The sequence below is a fragment of the Dysidea avara genome, chromosome 3 (genome assembly GCF_963678975.1).
Source record: "Dysidea avara chromosome 3, odDysAvar1.4, whole genome shotgun sequence".
Classification (NCBI taxonomy): Eukaryota; Metazoa; Porifera; class Demospongiae; order Dictyoceratida; family Dysideidae; genus Dysidea; species Dysidea avara.
Genome location: NC_089274.1, coordinates 30,249,502 through 30,266,483, shown reverse-complemented (window position 1 = coordinate 30,266,483; position 16,982 = coordinate 30,249,502). Strand labels below are relative to the sequence as shown.

At 37.1% G+C, this 16,982-nt stretch overlaps 1 protein-coding gene across 9 annotated transcripts in view; it reads right to left on the bottom strand.

Moving 5' to 3' along the window:
• LOC136250672 (rap guanine nucleotide exchange factor 4-like) overlaps positions 1-16,982 on the bottom strand; it is a 73,068-nt gene that overhangs the window by 54,169 nt on the left and 1,917 nt on the right. For 4 of the 9 annotated variants that reach the window (XR_010698635.1, XM_066042895.1, XM_066042896.1 and 1 more), the window contains 5 exons: positions 15,064-15,131; positions 13,078-13,153; positions 6,555-6,618; positions 6,232-6,293; positions 406-634 (listed from right to left, as the gene is read on the bottom strand). Coding sequence is in view for 8 of the 9 variants with exons in the window: in XM_066042895.1 (XP_065898967.1) it covers positions 406-634; positions 6,232-6,293; positions 6,555-6,618; positions 13,078-13,153; positions 15,064-15,131 (499 nt within the window). In the remaining variant the exon portion in view is untranslated. Of the gene's footprint in view, positions 1-405; positions 635-6,231; positions 6,294-6,554; positions 6,619-7,160; positions 7,226-13,077; positions 13,154-14,809; positions 14,922-15,063; positions 15,132-16,982 lie in introns of those variants that run through there. The other 5 variants (XM_066042899.1, XM_066042898.1, XM_066042900.1 and 2 more) reach the window with 3 other exon arrangements.

The following is a 16,982-nucleotide window of genomic DNA, read 5'->3' as shown; positions in this document are numbered from 1 at the left end:
TCTCGATATTTTCATGCAAAATGTGAAAAGTTGCAGGTTCAATTTTACAAAACAAACTTTTTATGCTAGCATACAATTTGCAACCTGTTGTCACAAGTTTTATTAGCATAGCACTTATGATGATTATGATGATGACGATTGGCGTGAGTACGTCTTAATAGTAGTGTACTATCCCGCCAATCTGTACCTTCGATGAAATACTAGAGGAGTTGTAATACATGTAGTATTGTATTACAGAATTAATTTGATTACCTTTGTAATGCTCTAATGACGTACATATTTTTGAATAGAACACACATACTGTAGAATGTTCTAGAACAATCTAGTAGTATTTTATATTGTATATTTGAGAAACATATTTGTTACAGCATAATACAAGTATATTCAATACATATACACGTATACCATGGTGTATAACTCTTTCTTCAAGTAAAGCTTGCCACATTCGAACTACTTCAGTTCTGGTCCTAGGAGCAGCAGAATTTTCTACTACCCAATCCACTAGATCTCCACCACTGCTGCAATTTTTGTAGGTAAACAAATTGATTTGATATGTCTTCAATAGATCAGGAAACTGCTCACAAATTAGCTGATACAGAGTCATGCCTACCATCCATAAACCACTCTTTGCAGGCTATGTATGAATAGCACTATAATAGTTACCATAATAAAATAAATACGTACAATCGCATGTATACATCTTCAAGGTGAAGAATCATACAGTACGATAGTACTGCATAGTAGGGACCACAAAGGAATCGGCGTGACCCACGAAATAACATCACCCAAAATCCAACCTCAGTTTTCCCTGAGGACGACGAGGCAGTATTGGTTAGACAAAACTAAGCCCAAACAAGCCTTCTGATCAACCCAAAATGCTTTCAATGGTATTTAAAAAAATTATCTAACAGAATTTTTCTACTGACTGACTGACTGAGTAACTAACTGATTCCTTCAGACAAGCGTAACTCGACAACCACTGAGGCTATGGGCATGATTTTTTCACTGTTTGACGTCACTTCCGCCCAAAAGGTACCTTTTGGCATACCGCAGTACGTACAATGTATTTTTCGTGGACTTACCAGTGTCCTCCTTTGTGTCCCATTCATCTTTGCTGGCAGCAAAAAGTGTCGATTTGGTGGTGCACATGATGGCTTCCCTTCGTAACAGAAATCGTTCATATTTTTTTATTGCGGCTACTTTGATTCCAGAGGTGCTTTTCGAACAGTTTTTGATTTGTACTGCTGTGTAATGGGTTGAACATAGCCGACAAGGAAGCATAATGGGCACGCCGCACCATTTGTTTCTTTCGGTATGTGTGGATTGCAGAGGTGCTTTTCGAACAGTTCTTGATTCGAAATGCTGTGTAACGGGTTGAACATACAGTGTAGCTGAAAACAAATACTTTACTTTTCAGATGATAATTGATATAGCTAGGGTGCACGGCACTATTTCAGATGTGGTATGTGTGGGTTCACCAGTCATAATAATTGTTTACAAAAAAAGTTAACAAACAAGTACACAAAAAATTGGAATTTTCAACTAGAGTAGGGACCATAGCATATCGATAAAAGTACTGAATCAAGCTATTAAATCACAGTAAAACAATAAGAAGTAGGGATATAATACTTCTTATAGTTTTACTGTGATTTAATATCGTGCACTACTGCTTGTTTCAGTACTTTTTTATAAAAGTGCTATGATCCCTACTCTAGTTGAAAATTCCTGTACTTTTATTTAAATGTTTCATGTTTAAGACTATGGACTCTGCAATTGGATGAAGTAGCAAAGTTAGTAGTGTACAAGAAATTAAGCCTGTATTAGAGTCTGGACATTACTAATATCGTGTATGCACAGCAAAAGCTTTAAGAGTATAACTATGGCAATTGTATGGGTTCTGCACATGTTTGAATAATGAATGTCGTCAAGGGCTGGTGTGCATGAGGCGGCTGACATGTATGAGGTTAGTACTGTCAACTATGAAGCTTCTACTTCCATGACTGAATTAGGGATTATACTGTATGTCCACTAGTATATCTGCAGGTGTATAGGCGACTTCCCTTGTTTCCCTACTTTTTTCTATGCTCCCTAATCTAATTTAAAATTCCTACAGTGTAATTTGCCCTTGTTTACTTTTTTGTAACATTATTATGACTGGTGAACCTATACATACTGCATCAATAGAAAGGATGGTGCCAGAGTTGTAATTACTTCTGAACGTGTGCCCCAGCTATCAATTTATGACTCAAAAGTGAAGTGGCCATTATGCTTCGCTTTTAGCCTGCTTCACAGTGTTACAAACAAAGACAGTAGGAGAAGTGCACTGCAATCAATCCAGTCACCAATGAAAATACAGATGATTCACATTTACAAATGTAGGGAAGCCATCGCACCACCGCAAATTGACAACTTGGGCTGTCAGTAAAAGATGAGGGAGAACAAAGATAAGTCCATGATGCATGCATTGTATGTACTGTGGTATGCTAAAGGCATGTCTTCAGATGAAGCAACATCAAACAGTGAAAAAATCAAGCTCATAGCCTTAACCATTATTGAATTACACTTACCTGAAGGCAGGCAGGCAGGAACTTCCTAACTGCCTGCCTTGGTTATACCTAACCAATACTGCCAATGTGCTAGGATGCAAGCTACAGCTTTTGGTTATTATTGAAATAGCAGAGTGGCCATTACGCTTCGTTTTCAGCTATGTTCAGCTTGTTACAGTGTTACAAATGAAGAACACTAGGAGAAGGACTTTTGCAATCAATTAAGTTGCAACAGAGAATGAATGATTACTGTTAAACATTGAGAAGCCACTGGCATCATGGAGTGCAATTACGAATTGACACCTTGCACTGTTAGCAAAGATAAATGGGACACAAAAGTCCATAAAGTATGCATTATATGTACTGCAGTATGTTCAAAAGGCATCTGTCAGGCGGAAGCAATGTTGAACAGTGAAAAAATCAAGTCTGTTGCTATAGCCATTATTGAGATACGCTAGTCTGAAGGCATCAGTCAGTCAGTCAGTCAGTCAGGCAGTAGAAAATTCCACTAAACAAGTCTTAACTTCGTACCAACTTTTTGAAAGCATTTCAGGTCATACTGAAGGTGCTTTTTGGTTTGGCCATACTACTACTAATATAGTGTAGATAGGCGAAAAACATGTTCACTTCTGGCAAAAAGTATAAGAACTGGTATTGTATGGTTGAGCTTCCTGCTCAAAATGGAGATTTTACCAATTTTAGGCAAAAATTTATTAATATTGACACATTACAACTCTGGAAATGCTACCCCTGAAAGTTAAATCTGAAAGTTTCCTGGCTGAGAGAGGTTGATTGGTTGTTGCAGAAAGAGCAGCTGACCAAGATGATAATGTCTCGTGGTCAGCTTACTTTGCACATCTTCAATTTGCCATTCGCCGTTCACCTGCAATTTCTACTTTGATGTCTTTGTTTCTTGATAACGCACACTCCAAAGCCATAGTAAAGCATGGAATGGATGTCATCTTGAAAGCTACTGAGCTTGTGAATCCCAGTCTTGACCCTTGCTCAACCATTATATACCATTGCTAAGCAAATACATACAATATGGTCTAGGCCAAAACACATATGGTGAATAGAAGTATGTGTTGGACTACACATAGAAATGCCCTATTAAATGTCCTTGGTGATTAGTTGGAAGAAAGTGGTTGGCAGCCAATATGGCTTCTGCTAAATGTTACAACAGAGGGGAGAGCTGATGTCATTCAGAGTAATTCACTCACTTCAAGAGCCCAGTGGGCTCATCAAGTAACAGCAGCAGTCTTATTCCATCTACAAAGTCAAGCATTCACTACATACAAGGATAATTTAGAGACCAATAACATGACAGCAAAGCCATTTGATGAGTGGTGTGCAGACATGGAAAGTAAAGTAGTCACCCATAATTAATTCTTTTACGAGGTCTGAAGTTAGAGGTCCTCTTCTTCCAATCCATGTGATTGCAATGAGATGGAAACATCATGAGATGCAAACATCTCGATGTACCTGGAAGCACTTGTATGTATATTTGTCATGAATCACTTTCATTATGTTTCAGTATATGCTTCAATATATTATCTATGGTACATGTAAAGGACCTCACACAGCTGGAATGTGAATACCTACAGTTTGGAATCGGTTCCTTAAAGGACACTTCGTCTCTAAGAAAACCTTGCAAATCAAAGTGCAGTCATCATGAACAAAACACCCTTGCAGAATGCAGTAGATGTTTTCAGTAATAGATGTACATAGTGTGGGACTCGTAGACTGCTGACAGCTTAAATGCACATACAAGAGAGTGCTGTGGTACTGAAAATCATTTGCATGTATTTGAGAGAAAACACATATCCCTCAGAACTGGAAGAGTTAATTCCAACAAAACTGAGCTTTTACAGATTCTTGCTTCAGCCATTGAATCTGTTGTGACACCTGAGGTCAAAGTATTCATCACCACAAAAGGAGAAAGTATTATATTGACCAGCACATTATATGAGTCTGTTTTCAGCCTTGTACGTAATAAGAAGCTGACCATTGCATTATACTTCATTGTGCTCATGCTCGACAATATGATCTGGAGAAGATTATGGTGCATGCAACTGACACACATGTGCTTGTACTTGCCATTGCCACTACCAGGGATGTGAAATCTGGTTAGCGTTTGGTCACAACAAAATTTCAGCTCATACATTTGCAGGTGAGGCTGTGATACAGTCTTATCTTTTTGTGGAATAGGGAAGAAAACTGTTTGGGATGTTTGGAGATCTTTACCAAGCTTAAAAACTCTGTTTGGTCACCTTTCTCAGACTCCAGAGGCAATTACAAGGGTGATATAATAAAGAAATAATATTATATAGATTTTTTTGTACAGCTGTACTTTATAACTGATCACTGTAAACACTGCAAAGAAGCAACTCTTTTCTTATGGGAATAGAAAGCTGGAAAATCTTCTTCCTTCAACAGCAGCTCTATTTCAGCATGTGAAATATGCATCATTCCAACCAGGCCATATTTGGGGACAAGTACTGATAGCAGCAAAGACGTCTCTTCCAAGTCCTACGGATTGGAGTTGGCAGAAGGACAGAGATGGAAATGGACACCATTATGGATGACACTTGCTGAAGCTTCAACAGAATTCAGAGAACTGGTATAGTGTAACTGCAAGAAATACTGTCTTGGACACTGCAAGGCCAACTTGAAGATTTGAAGTGTACACGGTTGTATTATTGTAGTGGACAGTGCACTGAGAAAGAAATACAATAAATCTGTATGTTATACTAAGTTCACTAATGAATATATTTTTCAAATGTGCAAGCCAAAACATCACAGAGAATTCTGTTTAGCACCCATCTGTTTTCTAGAGTGTTTTAAGCACATTTCATTTTCAATTTAAACCGTTACCGAAGACCTAGATAGGTAAACTTCTTTGTAGAACAGTTGTTTTGCATTATTTGTAAATGTGGGAAGGTCCGCACGCTAAACTGAGCCTGGCAATACTGCTGTTGTGCCAGAAATACAACTTGTGATAACTTGTCATCATTGTAATCACTCAAGCCAACTGTTACCTGTGTCACACTGCTGTGATGCCACGGCACATGTAATGGCAGTAACTGATCAGTTTCTTGTCGACATGATCATCTTGACTAGCGTCCGTCTTCAGGAAGCAGCGATAAGTGTGAGCTTCGATTTCTCTTCAACTCATTGACGAAACATGTTCAGTCTTCTGCACTCATGTTGGTAAGACCATGTGATGATTTTAAAATGTCATCTCACAATGACTCCACACATGCCCATATAAAAAATGCTCCCATTTTCTAAGTTGGTTAGAGAGACCACACTTTCAGATCTTCATGATTTAAAAACCTCGGCTTTGCCTCAGTTTTTAAAATCCATGAAAATCCTCTTGCTGGGTCTCTAACCTACACTTCAAATTTATGACAAGTGTAGGTATCACTGGTTGAAATACTATATTACAGTTTCAAATAAACATGCTACAGATGGATAAAGCTATTTGCACAGCTGAATACCTTAACTACACAGTATTCCCTTTACCAGTGAACCATGAAATAAGTCTGATACCATAAAGGACAAAATATCTATAGTCACAAAGGAAGCACGTATAAATTTTTTCACCACTCAACCATGCAATGTTATGGCACTTAGTCAGTAACAAGAGTAGATAAAAATGCATAGATGTGTAAAACAGAAGTACCTGAAAATTCACAGAAGGAATCAGGTTTGAGGTAGCAACTCGATTACTGTCATCTGCTTGATCTGTGAAAATAAACATATTAGCTACACACAGTATAGCTACACTGATAGTCATGAATCTGTCAATGTTTGATTTACATGCTAATGTTAATTACACTCTACAATACTTCATGTAAGATTGTTAACTCTAATAAAGAATAACACATACAATTGACAGTGCTGTAACAATAAAATCTTCAAAGTTGACAGACTCTACACTGTCCAAAACAATTTGTATATTACCAAGAGTTGCTAACTCTTGATATTACGTATATTGTATCTTACCAGATACTGTCATATCAGTAGCAACTCCAACACTGATTATCCCCTTCAAGGCATCACTGTGATTCTTCAATATTAGAACGCAAACGATGTAATTATTCATTCATATATAACTATCGTATAATAGTCATATGAACATGCAGGATAGCAATGTTAACAAATATGAAAATTACATAATTGATGTCCTGGTTGTGATTTACATTAAAAATATAAGATTATCTGTACAGACCTAGCCAGTCATATTCTGATATAATGAACAGGACAGGTAGCTACAACAACTGTTGTGAGTACATGGTAATAAACACCTCATAAATTAGATGCTCTTTACCATTCTTGGTGGCTTTCATAGTGTTTAGTGGTTCAATGTACTGCATTATGGTAAGATACTGAACTTTTAAGAATAAATGTCCCTACAGACATTTTATAAATACAGTAGGTTCAACTAAATTTATCAAAGTTAAATAACAAAGAACAATCCCTCCATAGTTAAACATACCACCTAGCTGGCTAGAATGCATAAGTAACATAATGTAAAGTATTAAACTGTATACAACCCATACACAATTATAATACAAAACTTTGCTATTTTACTAATAGAACATTACTTACCTTGCCTTTAGCCAATAACCAAGCTGTTGCTGTATACGTACTCATACTGAACTGACAGCACGCATGACTTTTCATAGAAATGAAAACCAAAAGAAGTAGGCTCATATTTAAAGCTATCTAGCTACTGTAAGGTTTCAAAACATTTATAAAGTTCTTTACACACAAAATAGAAACCCCCATCAATCTATTAGATTTAACATCATAGCATCAAAATACGACCGCGCAAATGATCAAAAACACACAAAACTTGCATATCATAAATATGGTAATATATGTACAGTATGGTAATATATATGTGGGTATTGACATTTAATCTGCTAATCATATGGGCACAACCTACACATTGTATGTGAGAGCTATGCCCATGTAGTTTCATTATTGTATACTGTATGTATACAGTAGTAGTGGTGTATCAGTGTATCACCTAGCTAGCTACATATTAACTTTGCTAATGAGTTTCCAGCAGTGAACTATTTACATGTGTTTAGAATGATCTGTATACCTACGACCATGTATTTGATGGCTTGATAATTATATTGACACTATTACTAAAAGAAGAGACTAAATTTTCATTTGAGGATACAATTAATCTGGAAATGTGCACACCGTAAATGTATATACTGTATACCACTTTCACACCTCACTTCAAAGGGAAGAGAAGGTGTATAAGTTATAGTTATATCCCGGTACGAGTGTAATAACAATGATATCATCCGAGTATACGGGATATAACTGTTTTATATCCCAGTGCGCGGGAGTGCGCAGAAGTTTACGGATAATAAATTAAGTTCCGGTTTGAGTTCCTGTCACTGTGCTCAAGATTTCATCCGAATTGTGTGGAGATTCTACTTCGTAGCTACAAGAGAGACCTTACATACTGCCTACAAACTGTAGCGAAGGGCAGTGTTATGAAGCAGCGGTTCCAGGTACGACTCGCCTTCGTCAGAAATTGGTATAGTGTTGTCGCATGGTGTGCAAGAGAAAAATAAAGACCAACAAGTGGCTACTGTAGTCCAAGATAGAACGATGAAGCTAGAGGAAGTTAGTTCTTCACCATAGTGACCGTTGGGAGTGATTGCTGGAGCGAAAATCGTCACGTACTATTCTTGACATTTGTTAAACTATCGTATTGGTAACTTGTAGTGTTATTGTGTAAAGGATAAGCAGTTTTCTTGTAAGATTTAGGTAGTTTTAAGCGCTGTATTTGTGTGTTTTGTATCAATATTTCCTTATTTGGCTCTTTGTTCCATTGGTAAACAATGCCATTCGCGGTTATTATGATGTCACGAAAGAGACTGAGTGGCTCCGCAACAGGGTGATAAGTTAGTTATCACTGGGTGATAACTAATATATCGTACAGTAGCAACGCCGCTCTGTCTAGCTGTATGGTAGTTATAACCCAGCGCGGCGCTTTGATACTCCCACGCACTGGGGTTTAAGTGGTATAATAGCACTGCTAGCAGTGCTCAGGAATGCAGTAACGAGAATAGGAGGTAGTATATACAAGTTATATCCCTCCTAGGAGTGATATAACTTGTACCAGTGCGTGTAACGGTGTAACGCTTAATTGATATGGCCATTAGTGTTAATAGTATTCAATACTTTAGTTATTCATGGCTAGTAAAGTAAGTACTTTAGTGTAGTTGAATCATCTTTACATTGCCGTTTTGACACCTGGTGCGATGTCACACACGCGTAATGACTGGGCGTGGCGCTTAATTGGCTAGGCCATTATAGTGCTGTAAACATATTCACTGCTTTAGTTTATTCATGACTAGTATAGCAATTACTTTATAGTGCACTTAAGCTTCATTATGAACTGTTCAGCTCGTATTTGGGCTTCCTGTGTTTAATTGCGTACCCACAATCGAAGCGATCTGCATGCTCGTGACGATACACTTACGTTCGGCCTCTTAGCAGTGCCTTGTCGTTGCTCTTACGACGTTACCCACAATCGAAAGTCACATGGTCCCATATAAATACACTCGCAAAGCGTTCCAGCAGTTTCTATGTACACTTGCAGGTGATTCACCCAAGTGGAATATATTAGTTGTAACATGGGCACGAGTGATTTGCCTGAAATATACACACTCGCGCCCATGTTACAACTACTACATGTGACTGACTGTTTGACAACAAAAACCACATATTTGAGTAAGGTAATATGATATCCTTGCATAACAACATTGATATTGATTGTTACATTGAGATACCTGTAAATGCAGAAGCTCTACATATAATTACAGGTATAAAATCCTAGAATCATAATGGGAATCATAGCAACAAGAAGTAAGGAATGCACTCTCTTGCAGTAAAGTTCAATCATTATACACAATGCACTGATGCAGTAATCAAGTAACTGCATGGTGGTGAAAACCACTACTGTATGTACATATATATACACATGCATGCACTCCACCATAAAGAAGTTATACAATTCTCTAGCTGTTACATATGTAGCTTCCATAGTAACTGCAGCATTAAACTGCAGCATTATATCCACTAATAAGTGGTTAAAAAGTGTAAAATGTGCTTGAATTTCATCTTGACTACCTATGGTTATAAACCTACTGATAAGTTTAAGAACTACAACATAGCATAGCCAATTGGGACACTTGATGTGGTCATTATAGGTGTTATTAACAGTGTGGCTGCTAAACAAGGCACACATTTGGTTGGTGAATAGTTACGGTACCAGCATACGGTATGCAAAAGTTAGTACAGAATACAGCACAGTATCTAAGGCACCACACAAAAACACAATCCTATTTGTGCAGGTTCTTAATGTCACACTAATAACAATTTTAGACTTGTGTTTACAAAAGAACTAGACTCCTGGCAGTTGAATCCTCCAGAATTACAATTAATTTTGATTATGTAGGTGCTATTGAGAGCATCTGGCCAAACAAGAACACTACATGGAGCAGCTTCAAAGTAATAAGAGATTGAAGTACTGTAAATGGTTGTTTTCTGCCTGTATGCAAACCCATCTAATCAGATCACAAGGTTACCTGGCCACTATAATACTCAAATGTGACATTTGTGTACAGAGTGACCCACCTAAAGCAGCCACCTGCTTAATACAGTATGTCAGGAAATTTTGTCTCAAAGATGACTAAGACAGGATCACTTTAGCGATCTAAATCCTTAGTCATTATTGAGTTATGCTTGTCTGAAGATATCAGTCAGTCAGTCAGTCAGCAGAAAATTCCACTAAATATATTTTTAAAAATTTCGTAGCAACTTTTTGGAAGTGTTTCAGGTCGTACTGAAGGCACTTTTGAGCTTGGTTATACCTAACCAATACTGCCAAGGCGCCATGAAGATATTGTGAGGCTGGTTTCAGAGTGATATATTTGGCCAGAAAACCCCAAACCTTCATGATCCTTAATATACAGTACTACCATACTGTATGATAAGGAAAAATTAGAAATTTTAAGTTCTATTAGGAAACATAGAAAAAATAGGGAAACAAGGGAGATCGCCTACACCTGCAGATGTTTTCCTTATACTTCTTTGTTTACTTCTTTAATAACATTAATTATTATGACTGGTGAATCCACGCATACTACATCATAATAAAGAATGGTATCTGAGTTAATGTTTTTGTTTGAATGCGTGCCCCAGCTACGTATCAATTACTGACTGGAAAGTGAAGTAGTCATTATGATTTGCTTTCAGCTATCAGTACACAGCGCTACAAATGAAGAACAGTACTGTAGGAGAAAAGCGCCTCTGCAATCAATCCAGACTCCATGGAAAATATGGATGATTCCTATTACAAATGTAGGGAAGCCATTGTGTTATTACGAATCAATACCTTGAGCTGTCAAATGGAGGACAAAGGTAAGTCCATGATGCATGTACGTACTGCAGTAGGCACCTGTTGGGCTGAAGTGATGTCGGACAGTGAAAAAAATCCTAACCAAAACCCCCCTTTGTAGCAACTTTTCGGAAGCATTTCAGCTTGTACTGAAGGCACTTTTGGGCTTGGCTATGCCAAACCAATACTGTTAAGGCCCCATGAAGGTATTGTGAGGCTGCATGGCTTTGGGGTGATTTTTTGGCCAGAAAAGTTATGATCCTTAATATGCAGTATTACTGTACTGTATGAGAAATTTTACATTACATTTGAGTACAGCTGGATCATAGAAACAGAGAGCAATGCAGCTGCAAGTGTAGATGACCTTCCTTGTTTCACTCCTTTTTTATTTCTATAATCCCTACACGAATGCAAAACTTTTCCCCTTTTGTAACATTGATACACTGATATGACTGGTGAAGCAGGTGAACCAATGCACACCGCATCAAAAGAAAGAACGATGCTTTCCAGACACATTATAAATATCAACTGAGTCATTATACACACCCTGCACAAAAAGCCAGCATAAAATGCAAATTCATAACTTGATTGCCATAAAATTTGATTATATTAAGGATGCTTTGATGTGAATTATCTTACCAAATCTGGTGTGAATATTCAGAGTTATGTGCACAAGAAAGATCGAATTTTATTGACATATAGTTTTACATTAGTTTACCAAAGAAAGTTGTTTTACAGCACATGCATACACTGTATTAAGGATGTCAACAGTAAACAACTGCTTGAAGTGGACTATAATTTTTCTTTATGTCATTACAATGCAACAACGCATGCCTTTGCTTTCTACTTTTGCAAAACCACTGTACAGGTATAAAGTGGAATCACACTCCCGAGGACCATTTAGTGCAACTACTGTAAAAAGTCTATAACTTTGAAATCATACGGTACGATAGTACTGTATAGTGGAGACCACAAAGGTTTGGGCGTGGCCCACAAAAAAACAACACCCAAAACCAGCCTTAATTTTCCTTTATGACAATGAGACAGTATTGGTTAGGTAAAACTAAGCCCAAGCAAGCTTTCAGATCGACCCAAAATGCTTTCAATTAATTGCTACAGAATTTTTTTTCTTTTAAACGGAATGTTCAACTGACTGACTGATGCCTTCAGACAAGCGTAACTCAATAACGGCTAAGGCTACAGGATTGATTTTTTCACTGTTCAACATCGCTTCAGCCAGACACGTGCCTTTTGGCATACTGCAGTACGTACAATGCATTCTTCATGGTCCTCCTTTGTGTTTTGGCTGACAACAAAAGGTGTCAGTTTAGTGGTAGCATGTGATGGCTTCCCTTAGTAATGGAAACCATTTGCACTTTTTATAGTGGCTACTTTGATTGGAGAGGTGCTTTTCGAACAGTTCTTGATCCGTAATGCTGTGTAACAGGTTGAGCATAGCTGACAACGAAGTGTAATGGATACTTCACTTTTCAGACGACAATTGATAGCTAGGGCACATGGCACCATTTTTTTCTGTTGATGCGGTACATGTGGGTTCACCAGTCATAATAATTTTATTTTACAAAAAAGTTAACAAACAAGTACACAAAAAAATAGAATTTTCAAGTAGAGTAGAGATCATAGCACATCGATAAAAAGTACTGAAACAAGCTGGAGTAGTGCATGATATTAAATCACAGTAAAACAATAAGAAGTGTTATATCCCTACTGTGCATTTCCATTATGGTATCTTGAGCACAGTAGGGATATAACACTTCTATTGTTTTACTGTGATTTAATATCATGCACTACTCCAGCTTACTTCAGTACTTTTTATTGATGTGCTATGGTCAGGTTCCTACTCTAGTTGAAAATTCCAAAATTTTTTGTGTACTTGTGTTATGAAAATTACCATAAAAGAGTTTCTGACCATCACACAGAACATTCACCACTCTACTAGAAAAAATCATTTTCAGAGAAGTTTGAATAACTGGTGTTCATTACTGAGGCTCCAGTATTTGGACGATTTATAGAAACAAAATTACAATGCTTTTAGTTATGGTCATGTTATCCATATGTACAAACAATAATTACCTCATACAATTGTTTCATGTAGTTTGCTTCAACACACAGTAATTCACATGGCTCAAGAGTAATCACTGATGCAGACCTATGTATGTATGTGTAAAATGAAAATGTACTGTTTGTATCTTCCTACTAGGAATCAAAAGCTAATATAGTATAAACAAGTTAATGTACACCATGTCATTATTACGTTTTCAGGTGCTATATTACTATCTTTTAAAGAGAAGCTTTGCTTAATCACGCAATGATAAAAGATAAATATTAATGATCTATACAAGAATAAATTTTGGGAATTGTGCATATCCATGTCTTATGACAAGCCAAAATCATCAATACTGTTTTTTTATGATGATATAGTAAGTGATAAGACTACAAATAGAAATTTCCACTCAATCACAACCCTTTTGGTTATTTATTATAAAGGCATTTTAATGCAGCAAGTCTGCATTAACGATTTGTGGGCAAGCTGCCACAGCCTGGATATAAACTCCACTACAAGCTGATGAATTGCCAGATGATACTAAAGGCTATGTACTTGTGGAAATAATTTTGTGGTGAACATGGTCACGTGATGAGGTAGGGGTAAACAAAGTTGGCTCTCAATTACTGTACAGAGTTTCAATAATGTCTTCTCGTGGCAGGCTTAACAGTATATTTAGCCACCAATCAACACATATCACACAGCAGCTATTCAAAAGCTTGGAAGTCTCTGTCCTGTTGTCTATGGCATCATAAGAACTTTGCATGTAGTTAAATTAGAGGAGCAACATCACTTGAGAGTTATGGCATTTTTTTATTCATTATTTACTAAAACTAGCAAACTCAAATATACTAGTAACTACAAGTAACTACAGTATTTTAACAATAGTAAATTATGTTTTAATTTCCTTAGCATACCACTACACAGATGTTAACAACATCAAGGGGTGAGCCTGAGTGAGTTGAGTTCCACAGGATTGTACTTGTGCATGGTCGAAGATTAGCTATATGCTATGTTGTGTTTGGTATTTTGTAGGTGAAGAAGAATGAACAAGATTGTGCAAAATTGAAAAAGATAATTTGCTAGTAATTTACTAGATAATTTAAAAAGATAAATTACTAGTAATTTACTAGATAATTAATTTGCTAGATAATTTACTGTAGATATAAAGGGCATATGTAGCTAGCTATTTCTGATGCACTTTACATTTACATAATTGCAACGAATCCATATGTGCATGAAATTCTGTCATTTTAGCAATGAGAGTTGGTTGATAAAACTGTGGAAACTGTGCAGTGTTGATGGAACTGCTGTCACGATCTATTAGAGTACCCTGAGTATCTAGTTGGGGATTGGCATTGTAAACTGTTCTTTGTTGTTGTAAAATGCGGTTGTTCTGTAGATAAGCGATCTCTCTTGTGCTTGTCGTGCTGATATCTCATAACTCTTCTAAATTCTGCTTGGTCTGGCATTTCTGTTTGTCCCTTCTTCTTGCATGCCCTTCATCTCAATTCCTCTTTTTCTGATGTTTCTTTTTCATTCGTAACCTGTTAATCTCTTTGCGATGCCTAGGGAGTGATTCAGCTCTATCATGTGTCGCCCATTTAGATGATGCACGAAAAAATAATACATATGTACCAACCTTGTATGGAGCATTAGTACAACATGTCGGTTATTGTTCGTGTTACGAACATACATACCAGACTTAATAGAACATCAGTAAATCACACTAGTTATTGTTCATGTTATGAACGTACGTACCAGCCTTATATGGAGTGTCAGTACATCACGCCAGTTATTGTTTGTGTTATGAATGCACGTACCAGCCCTATATGGAAGCATTTGTAGGTTACTCGTGTTTTATTGTAATCGTCCATGAATTAGACAAGACGTACGTACCATCTACTCACTAGTGTGGGGCTCGCTCAGGCATGTTAGTAGCAAAACAGTGATACTTTTCTATAAAATTATACTAGTACAACACTACAAGTTGTACATATCATATTACTGAATACCTCTTCCCTCCAAATATAATACTTTCTCCAAAGGTATCTCCTTCTCCAATTGAACAAATACTGATATTCTATGTAATAATAACATGTAAATATGAACAATGATTGGCATACAAACAGTTACAAACAAACATTGACAAAGGAGCCTTGCCACACCTACTGTAATGACCATCCCTCAAATAACTACATCTCTCCACTGAAACTTGGGTCCATGAAATACGTCTACATAACACTTAAAAGTTCTCCAAACAACATCTATTTAGGCTAATCAAATTCTACAGCCAACTGTTCAGAGGAAATGTGATCCAACTACTATTGAAATTGAGAAACCTCTAAAAAATCCCCATTATAAAATGTGAAACACTTCCAGTCTCCTTGTCTTCACAGACAAAACTTCCACTACAACAAGATGACCACTGCAGTAGAAAGACAAACACACCTATGAGCACCATGACATAGACTTTTTGGCAAAGATGAACTGATGGAGGAATCCAAATAATATTATCCTAGTTGCTTTGACTAATTACCTGGATAACTTGGCATACAGCTCCCCATCATTACTAATGATACTTCCCTAATACACCTCCACAGTGATTAGAGACAACACAGAAGTGTCAACCTCAATTTCTGTTGCCATCCAACTAGTGGATAGGTGGTTTTGCTGGCACGCTTAATGTTACTAGCCGGTTTTCCCAGAGTATGTTAATAGGATGCGTACACATGACTCTGCTACAGCTGAAGAGATTTAGAATGTTTTAGGGTGCAGTTGAAGAAGTCTCAGATACATCAAGTACAGGGGGTGTAATACTTAAGATGTTGTGTTTGGTGGTCCACTCCTCCACTTAGTGTTGTTGTAAGAAGGTTTAGAAAGAGACAGAGGGTTTGTGTTTGATGAATGGAGAGATACAATAGTACAGTAGTCCCAATACCCAATAGGAGTAATTTGAACACGTGTGACAATCAGTCTGCTGGAAGCAAATTCTTCAGGTAAGACTAAATGGAGTGTGCTACTTGATTCCCAGTGCAGACTTTGGGAGGAAGTAGCTGTGTTACTATTTATAATTTGTAGCTACATAGCTAGTATATTACTAAGCATTTAGATAGCATATGAATTAGCTCCACTTATCTGTAATATTTGAGTGGAAACTAAGATGTAGTGGCTAAAAGTAACGTTGACATTTTAAAGATCAGACAGTTTGTTAGCCTTAAGCATACATGTAGCTATAGCTGCAACTGAACACTTGATTCTGTTTAGCTACTAGTACCTACATAATTATGTTTTGTGCTTCACTGCCTCTTGTTTAAAGCAACTATGAGCTTTCTACAATTGCTGTTGCGATACGGTAGACCCTCAGTTATCCAAACCCCAATGTGTCTCAGGTAAGTGAAATGTTTGGACTGCATTTACTGTATAGAGGGAAACTTTGGCAGGGGTAAACTTTGGCGAATAGCAAAGTAAATTGCATTTGGCGAAATAAACTTTGGCAAATTCAAGCTCAATGTTTAGCTATAAAGATACTAATCTGAGACGCTACGAGTAATTGGTGGACTAAAACTTTGGCAAATTTGTAGCAAATCACCAAATTCGCCAAAATTTTCCCCAACCAAAGTTTCCCTCTATACGGTATATGCAGAGCTCTGTTGAAATACTCTAACAGAACACACACCTGTACTCAAAATAGTCTAATAGAACAGTCATTCCAACTTCAGATAAACGAGGTTCGGATAACTGAAGGCTTACTGTAGTTACTTCTGCCAGACAATCCAGAGTAAGCTAGAAACCAGCTTCATAATACCTTCATGGCACCTTGGCAGTATCATGCCCAAAAGTGTAATCGTAATTGTAATTTTTAAACAGAGGGTCCACTCAGTAACCAAATACTGATTTTCAGTGGAGCCCTGTGAAGAAGAGTACAAAACAC